The sequence below is a fragment of the Monoraphidium neglectum genome (assembly GCF_000611645.1).
Source record: "Monoraphidium neglectum strain SAG 48.87 unplaced genomic scaffold scaffold01428, whole genome shotgun sequence".
Taxonomy (NCBI): domain Eukaryota; kingdom Viridiplantae; phylum Chlorophyta; class Chlorophyceae; order Sphaeropleales; family Selenastraceae; genus Monoraphidium; species Monoraphidium neglectum.
Genome location: NW_014012200.1, coordinates 6,159 through 14,910, shown reverse-complemented (window position 1 = coordinate 14,910; position 8,752 = coordinate 6,159). Strand labels below are relative to the sequence as shown.

Below are 8,752 nucleotides of genomic sequence, written 5' to 3'. Positions count from 1 at the left end.
GCCAGTCTGCACTGTGGGGCACACCTCCTCAGCAATTGCCTGGCCCTCTGTGAGTAGGCCCATGATCTGCGCGCAGACACGGGTCACATACTCATCCGCCACCGTGCCCTGTATAGCCTCCAAGGCGTGGGGCATGTCCGCCGTAGCCCCGCGCACCCGCTCCCAGTGGGACGCGACCTCCGTGTCTATTATGTGTTCCAGAGTGCCGGCTAGGGAATGCCATGCAGTGCTCTGTCGCTGAGCGATGGCTGCCTCCAACTTGACGAGGCTTTCTTTGGTCAGTGGGCGCAGCCGACGGCCACTGCGGCAGGGCGCCGCGCCGCTACCTGGCAGAGGCGGGAGCAGCCCCACAGCTTGCCAAGGGATCGTAAATAGCAGCGCGTTGTGGTCCGTACACCTCCCTTCCATGTCCACCACTTGGCAAGTGGAGTACGGCCTCCACCGTGACCATGCCCCGGCGGGCAGATTGCTTAAGGCGTCGTCAATTCTGCTGACTGGCACGTGTCCCGCCCGGAAGGACGCCTGTCTGTGGTGCGGGTCGGCTGGGTCAAGGGAGAGCAGGCTCAACTTGGCACAGGCTGCTTGGAAACTGGTGTCGGCCGGGGTAAGCGCCGGGGCAACCGGGCTAAATCGCCTGTCATGCGGGTGCACCGCTGCGTTCCAGTCCCCAACGGCAACGGTCAAGCAGTCTGTTGTTGCCGCCATGTCAGCTTCGATCTGTTGCAGGACTTGTTGGCGGATGAGGGCGCCCCCGTCGCCCGCAGGTGGACAATAGATCCCCAGTAGGTGAAGTTTGCCTCGTGTAGGCAGGTCTATAAGAAGACGCAGGTAATACCCTTGCAGGTGGGCAGGAGTGTGCTGCTCTACTTGTGGAGCAATGAACGCGTCTTTCTTGAGTAGTATTAGCACCCCCGCTTTGCGGGTGGCCCGGGTCCCATGCCTCCAGTCTGCAGACGGGGCTTCTGTGAAATATGCCCTATATTTACCGAGGGCCGCTCTGAATTGGGCGTCGTGCCACAGGAACCTCCGCCGGTACTGTTTTATTTCGGGCAGCACCACCACATCCGGGCTGTGCTGATCTAGCAGTTCAACCAGGTCGTCTGCGAAGGTGCTCAGGGTCTGTGCATTGCACTCCAGGATGCTGATGGACGGCAATGGTTGATGGCCAGCGCCTGGGTCAGCTTGCCACAGCGGGGGCTCCCCCGGGCCAGCGCCGGGTGGATGGCCCGGCTCTGAGCATCCCAAGGTCGCGACGTCTGGCCGGCTTGGGGGTGGGTCACGCTGTTGCTTCTGGGTGGGCTGCACTGACGCCGCCAGGTACTCTTCCTCCCTCGTTCCCCCGTTCACGGTTGGCGGGGCTGGCCAAGCAAGTTTCGGGGCTCTGCCGGCGCGGCGGGCGCGGGGGCCGTGCTGCGCGTGCTGTGCAGAGGCAAGGTCCTGAGGCCGCTGCCGCTTTCCGGATTCATTCAGTGACGGCTCCGGTCGCAGCGACTCCCGGGAGGCCGCACGGCGCACGCCTTTCGGGGTGCGGAGTCGGTCGCGAGTGGGGCGGTCCCGACGCTGGTCACACCGCGGCGGGGGCGGTGCAGAGGTGTCGATCACCGTGCCATGGTCTCTGAATTTTACAGCCAAATGTGGGGGTCCCGCCGTCCTAGTTTGTGTCGGGCTGAGGGCTGCCTCCAAGTCAGCCGGGGTCACGGCTTGCCAGGTTGGGCCCGGGTCTGGGCGCGGCTGGCCCCCCGGTGCAGGAGCGCCGACCGCGCCAGCAAGGGCGGCGTCGGCCGGGAAGAGCATGTGAGCCGTCCATGTTTCCCCTGCAGGCACAAGCACCGACCACATGTTAGGGTCCCCCACAAGGCGTATGCGGCCGGTCGCGCTGAAGTGTATGGAGTCCAGGAGGTACCATGTGCTTTGTCCGTCGGCCGCGGGCCCCGTGCGTGCGCACGTCCAATGTTCCCCATTCGTGAGCAGGACCGCCGTTGCACCGTGGCGACTGATGTGCCTGGCAAGTGTGTGAGCCGACTGTGGGTCGCATGTGAGCCAGGAGACAACTTCAAAGAACGCATTGAACCCATGGGGCGTATGGTCGTACAACCACCTGTTGAGGGCGCTGGTGGTGAACCATCCTGCGCCGCTGTAGTGTTCTCCCACCTCCCCCGCCGGCCATGCAGTGCGGAGGTATTGAATCATGTCCGTCCCGGTCACGACCCGGCGGCCTAGGAGAGCATTTAGGGCATGGGCGCCGCAGTGTCCCGACTCTTGTGCATCGCAGTGCAGTCCAACCTGCGTGGGCATGGGATCCGCCAGGGCGCCCGTGGTGCTGGTGGGCTGAGTTGTTTGCAGCCGTGGGCCTCCCCCTATCATACCTTTCCTCAGCTGCGCCCTGCGCTTGACGGTTTGTATCACGTTCAGCATGTGGATCCAGGCCGGGTTTGGCCTCCCGGCCGGCATGCGGCGCCACCCCTGGGGCGCCGGTCGTTGCATGGGGCTCGCGAGGTGCACGCCGCGACGTGGCCGCCGCAGGGTGCCATGCTGGGGGCGCAGGCGGCCCCTAGCTATCTCTAGCTTGCGAGGCTGTCCTTTGGCGCGCACATCCCTCGGGGCTGCGCGTGGCCTGCGAGCACCAGCTTGTCTGCCAGACCGCCGTGCTGAGGCGAGGCGTGGTGTGGGACACGACAGGGCCATCCGCTTGCAGCGGAGCAGCACTGCACCGACAAGCAGCGTCGCAGCCGCGTGTTGCCAGATGTTACCCATGTGCACGCGCGTGGCGGTGTTGGTGGGGGGCCCCGTGCAGTTGCAGGATCCCGCGGTGGCAGGGCAACGGCTGTCGCATCCGTGCATGGCTACCGCTGCGCGGTGTGGCCGGGCCACACCCACAAGGCTGTGTCGAGGCGGGCGAGGCTGAGGGCGCGGCCTGCAGGTCACACCCAGTGCAGAGTAAGCGCCATGCGCCGGGTGGGCCCACGGAGCCTGTGTCACGCCCGCCCCCTTGCGTGGCTGACCCCGACCGACGGCGGCCTCCAGTCCACATCCTGCCGCCAGGCACGGCAGAGCAGCCGCGAGGAGCAGGTTACACAGCAGCACTATAATAGCTGTGCGCCGGCGGGGCGTGGGTACACGGGCTCCCGCGGCGTAGCCAAGGGCAGCGTGACGTTTAGACATACTAGTGCGTGTTGAGCAGGCCCCACACCCCAGGAGCCGCCGCTGACGCGCCCGGCTCCGCCGGCCGGCGCGGGCGGCGATGCTGCCGCACGCCCTCGGCCGTGCCTGCACCGACGACCCAGCCCCATATTCCCCCGCCGTCGTTTTCTTCCCCCGGCCCGGCGCGCCGCCTGGCGAACTCAGCCGCAGCTGCAGCAGTGCTGAGCACACCCATGCGCATGGCCAGGAGCATCTGCCTCGGTCTCCAGCGTGTCTGCAGGTCCAGCGGCGACAGCTCGCCAGCCTCCGTGCAGCGGTAAACGCTTGCAGCCCGGGCTTGGTCGCCCCCCACCCGTGGCCCGTCAGCGTACGCCTCCGCCGGCCGCGACGCGGGGGGCGCAGGGAGTCACTGTGTGCAGGAGACGCGTGCGGCGTGCGGGGGGGTGAGCGTGTGGGGGTGTTGTTGCCCGTCTTCCGGCGTCCTTGGTGAGTCTGCCGGCGTGTATAGCTTGCCATGATCAGCACTGCAACTGCTAGTCCAGCACCTGCCGCCCGATTGCCCAGCTCCCAGCTGTGTGGGGGGGCAGCCCCCAGCGGGAGCGGCCGCAGCACTTTGGTGGACTGGCCGGCACAGCTGCGGAGGAAGCGACTCGCCCTTTCGGCGGGAGCCTGGGTCAGTGTGCCTGCTGATTCTTGCGGCTTGGGTAGCTCTGTTTGGTTGCAAGGCGCAAGTCAGCTCAAGCGCGTTCGTGGGGCTGCCACTTTGCGTCTGTTGGCACTTGCAAAACGGCTGGGCCTGAGGGTCAGGCAGGCCGTCAGTACCCTGCGCCTTCAATATCAAGACCGCAACTGTCACCGATCCTCAGATTAACACATGTGCCGTACGATATTATATATCATTCTATGCAAGTTTCACATGCCTCAGCGGACCGCAGATCACGATGATGTTGATCTGAGCATTTTGCCGCCTATCTTAAACCAGCGCAATGTCACGTGGCGGATGGAGTGAAGTTTCATGCCTAACTAGCGATGAGGCGGGACGCCTGTGAGTGACTGGCGCGGCTTGATGCCTTCACATCGGATGGCCGCTGCGTTGCGCTTGCGCGTATCATGCCGCAACAGCGCCCCTGATATCAGATGCACTGGCCCTTGCCCTCGCCGCAGCTACGGCGTGCGTAGGTTTCCATCGGATGGCGCCCCTGGCCAGATCTGGGTGGCGGATGTCTTTCAACACCTGCTGGAGGCACAGGCCAGCGGCGGTGGCGAGGTGCGCAGAGCACCAACGCACGCAGTACTTGATGGCTGCAAGAGAGTTACTAGATTCACGCTGCGCTGAGCGTTGCTGTGCAGCGGCCAGCCTGTGTGCGCCGTCGGTCGTCAGCCCCCCCCCCCGGCTGGCACGATTGCGGGGCGCGCGCCCCTTGCGCCCGCCGCCCTGAGCGCCCTCCACCTCGCTCGCCGCCGCCGCATGCGCCTGGCGCGGGCAGGCGCTGCAGCGTCTCCACGGCGTCGTGCCACGCCAGGTGGTAGCCACCAGCCCCTCTTTGGACTTTGCGGTGACAGCTGCTGCCGCCAGCGCCAACGGGCACCAGCTGCTGCTGGTCGGCTCAGAGGTGAGGGCGGCAGCCTGGGCCCCTGCTTCGCGCCCAGCCGCCCCGCCTCAACCTGCTGCTGGCCGATGCAGCGCCATGTCCCTGACGCCCTACGCCCTTCCATTGCGGACACCACCTCGTGCCAAATATGCGAACATGTCAACACCCATCACACACTACGCTCGGCTGATTGCGCCACCACCTGCCGACGGCAATCATATGTAATCACATGCCCAGGATGACGAGGTCCCGGTTCTGGCATTAGTCGACCTGTATGGAGCGGAGCTGGTGGACCCCGGCGTTCCCTCCTCTGCTGGTGCCTCACCGTCCCCCGCGCCCGCGACGCGCCGGCTCCGCGCACGGCTGACCCGCGTGCACGGCGACTTCCTGTCGCGCCGCCCGGGGCTGCGGCTCCTGCAGGCGGCGTGGCACCCGGCAAGCCCCGGGCACTTTGCCTGCCTGGCTTCCGACGGGACCTGGCGGCTGTACAATGCAGCAGACCCCTCAGAGCCTGAGCAGAGCTTCGCGCTCCGCCTGCCCGGCGGCGCCGGCGCCGGCCCGCTCGGCCTCGGCGGCGGCGGCGCGGCGGCGGCGCGGCCAGCGGCGTTTGCGTGGGGCCCGCCCGGCGGCGGCGCGAGCTGGGGGCAGCTGGCGGTTCTGATCCTCGCGACAGACGGCGGCGTGTACTCGCTCTGCCCGGTCGCGCCCTTCGGCCTGCGCGTTGCCGCCGGCGCGCTGCGGCGGCTGCTCGCGAGCTGTGGCGGCGGCGCCGAGGCCGGCGGCGGCGGCGGCAGCAGCACGGCGCGCGCGTGGCTGCAGGCGGCGTTTCCTGGGGTGGTGCACCCGGCCGGCGAGGTGCTCGCCGGGGGCGAGGGCTTCACCGTGCAGCCGCACCTGCTCGAAACTTGGGCGCCTGCGCTGCAGGGCCCGCTGAACGCGGGGTCTGTGTCAGCGGAGGCCGGCGGCCGGCCGGGCGCGCCGCGGGGCGCGGCCATCGCGGCCAGCGCGCGGTCTGCCGCGGCCGGCGGCCGGCGGCTGTTCGACGACGGGGGCGGGGAGGAAGATTGGTACCCTGCGTTTGACGGCGGCTTCGGGGACGATGGCGCGGGCGGCGACGGCGGGGTGACGTGCTGCGCCGTGCTGACCGCGTTGACCGACGGCCGGGTCTACACGCACGCGCTCGACGGCGGCGCGCTGGCGCCCGCGTGGACTGAGGGGCTGCCGCAGTGCACGTATGGGCCGCGCATGGATGTGGTCAGCGTGCGTTGCGAGTGCGAGGCCGTGCCGGCGGTGGTGGCGTCAGCGGCGGGGGACGACGGCGGCGGTGTGTCAGGTGGGTCGGTCGAGTGACATGTGCTGTGTGCTCCTCTTACACGTGCGTGCGTGTGTGTGTGCATGCATTGTACATGTATGTTGTGTGCATGCGCGTGTGATGCGTGCAATTGTAGTTTGGCACGTGTTGTGCTGTCGCACTGGGTGCCATGGCTTATGGGAGAGCAGGTGCACAAGGGTGATATATAACAGCTCTCAATTGACATCATTTCGTCCCATGATGTCCTCAATTTCTGCATGGCACCCTGCTTCTGACAGCGCCCCCAACCCTCAGCTGACCCAGACCTGCCCCATTTCCGCACTCCCCCTGCAGCCGGCCTTCCCCCTATTGACGAGGACGACCGGGACTCCACCGCCGCCTCCCGTCCCGCCGGCCGCCGTACCGCGAGCGCCCCCGCCTCGCGCCCCGCCAGCGGCGGCGCACTCTCGGCCCGCGCCGGCGTGTCCGGCGGGGCCGCGGTGGCGGCGGCCTCGGCGGCGGCCGCGTCGGGGCCGATGGTTGTGATCGATCTGATAGACCTACGGTTGAGGGATGAGGTGGCGGGAGGCGGATTCCAAGATGACGAGGACAGGGGCAGCTTCTCGGAGGATGAGGAGGACGAGGAAGAGGAGCTGCGCGGCGCCGGCGGGGCTGCGCCTCGCCGCCTGCGGCGCGTCGTCCTGCACGCCTGCCCCGAGCAGCCGGGCGCGTTCTGGGCCGTCCACGACCGCGGCGCGTGGGCGCTGTCGCTGCGGTGGCTGCCGGCGGTCGCGCGGCAGCTCGCAGCGGCGGCGGCGGCGGAGGCTGAGGGGTTCGGCGGGCTGGACGGCTATGGCGGCGGCGGAGAGGACGGCGAGGGGGACGAGGCAGCTTCCGGCCAGCTGCCGGCGCCGGCGCTCAGGGAGCTGCTAGTGTCGGAGGACTCCATCAACGCGAGCGCCCCGCTTGGCAGCGTCCTGGCCGGCAGCAGCTGCGTGCTGCTGGAGCGGTCCGGGCGGCTGAGCGTCGCGCGGCCCGGCGCGGCGGCCGGCGGCGGCGGCGCCGGGGGCGGCGCGGGCGCAGGGGGTGGGGGCGTGGATGAGGAGGAGCGCCTGGAAGCTCTGGTGGCGGGGGCGGCCGGGCGCGTGCAGCCGCCGGACGTCGCGGCGGCGCAGGCAGCGGTGCAGGTGGGCGCAGCCTCAACGGGGTCGCGCCGCCGCGCTCGCGTCCCTGTAGCTGCTTGGCTGACAGCAACACCGCTCTTGAATGGCCGCCGCGGCGGCGCGCTCTTCAAAGGGGCTCATTGCATGTGAGCATGACACCGCCAGAAGCCCCTCCGACTTGACGCACCGATTCCCCGTCCCGCCCACCAGGAGCTTTACGCGGAGCTCCGCGCCGGCCCCCGCAACCTGCCAGAGCCCCAGGCGCCCGCCGGCGGCACCGACGTGCGGACGCCAGCTGGCAAGGAGCACCTGGCTGCCCAGCTGGCGTGGCTGCAGGGCAAGTACGTGCGCTTCGTGGCGATGGCACACTGCGACGCCATAAACCGCGCCAAGCAGCTGCAGGCGGAGGTGCGAGGCCGTCGCCCCCGCCGCCGACGCCACGCCCGACACTGGGAGCATGCAGACCTGTTGGGGTACCTCAGCCGCGCCTGGCGCACGGACGACCCATCCCTGCGGCCGCATCCAGCTGCGTCCCTGCCTGCGGATGGGCCAGCCCTCAGCACCGCGCTGTCCACCCTTGCACGCCCTTCCTCGTCCCCACCGCACACCTCTCAAACCCTGCATGATCCCTCCGCCCGCCTGGGGACGCGCTGCCCTGGACAACCCCCATCAGGTGCGGGACCAGCAGGGCGTGGCCAGGGAGGTCGGGGCCCTCGCATCCGACGTCGAGGCCACCCAGGCCGAGCTGGCAGAGAGGGTCGAGCGGCTGCAGGTGGGCTCGCCGCAAGAGCGCGCCGGGTCCGCGTGGCGAGTTCGCAACCTCTCGCGAGGGAGGGTGTGGGCAATCGCACCTCTTCAGACGGAGTTGCCCCGTGGCGGTGTGCCTCACTGCACCCTCGTGCCTGTCCCTCAAGTCTGCGCAGCCGCCCCGCGGACTGCGGCCCTGCACACGCACCCCTCCTGTGTTGGTGCCAACCCCGCGCCCCGCCCCGCAGGCGCGCCACGCCAACCTGCTGGACCGCCTGAAGGTGCTGGCGCTGCTGCACTGGGGGGCGCCGCGGCCCCTGAGCCGCGCGGAGCGGGACTTCAGCAAGCAGCTGGAGGTGGGCGGGCCGCTGTTGAGGCTGACGAGTCATTCGTGCCGGCCATTCAAGCCGGCGACGCACTGGCTGGGGCTGCATGTGCGACGCTGCCTGCGAGCTGTTACCCCTCTGGATTTCATATTGCAGATGGGAGCAAGGACAGCATGCAAATGTGGTGACACTGCCCTTGCATCTCGGGGCGCGCCAGCTCGCCAGGGTTGTGACACCCACCACCGCGCACCTATTGCCCCCCCATCCGTGGGCATCAGGTCTGGGAGGCGCAGCAGCGCGAGGCGTCCCTGGCCTGGGCGGCCCTGAAGAAGCGGATCGACGAGATGGCAGAGCAGCGCCGCCAAGACCAGCGCCCCCAGCCGCCGCCCCCAGCGGCGCCCTCGCCCCTCCGCTCCCCCCCGCCCGGCCTCCGCGCGCCCGCGCCGACGCCGCCGCGGGGCGCCGGCGGCCCGCGGCGGCTTGGGGCCGCCG

The 8,752-nt window shown here is 69.2% G+C and overlaps 2 protein-coding genes across 2 annotated transcripts in view; one reads left to right on the top strand and one right to left on the bottom strand.

Moving 5' to 3' along the window:
* Window positions 1-3,164: 3,164 nt before the first annotated feature.
* Window positions 3,165-3,394, bottom strand: MNEG_7847 (hypothetical protein; the record flags this gene model as incomplete). The annotated part of the gene is made up of 1 exon (XM_014043682.1): window positions 3,165-3,394. A coding segment is annotated over one exon (230 nt), but the record flags the coding sequence as incomplete, so codon positions are not given.
* Window positions 3,395-4,170: 776 nt separating this feature from the next.
* The window catches only part of MNEG_7846 (hypothetical protein), a gene marked incomplete at both ends in the record, with an annotated part of 5,442 nt that continues 860 nt past the window's right edge, over window positions 4,171-8,752 (top strand). Inside the window, 7 exons of the mRNA XM_014043681.1 lie at window positions 4,171-4,186; window positions 4,705-4,754; window positions 4,971-6,066; window positions 6,379-7,211; window positions 7,398-7,595; window positions 7,861-7,959; window positions 8,183-8,290. Coding sequence (XP_013899135.1) covers window positions 4,171-4,186; window positions 4,705-4,754; window positions 4,971-6,066; window positions 6,379-7,211; window positions 7,398-7,595; window positions 7,861-7,959; window positions 8,183-8,290 — 2,400 coding nt within the window. The remainder of the gene's footprint in view (window positions 4,187-4,704; window positions 4,755-4,970; window positions 6,067-6,378; window positions 7,212-7,397; window positions 7,596-7,860; window positions 7,960-8,182; window positions 8,291-8,752) is intronic.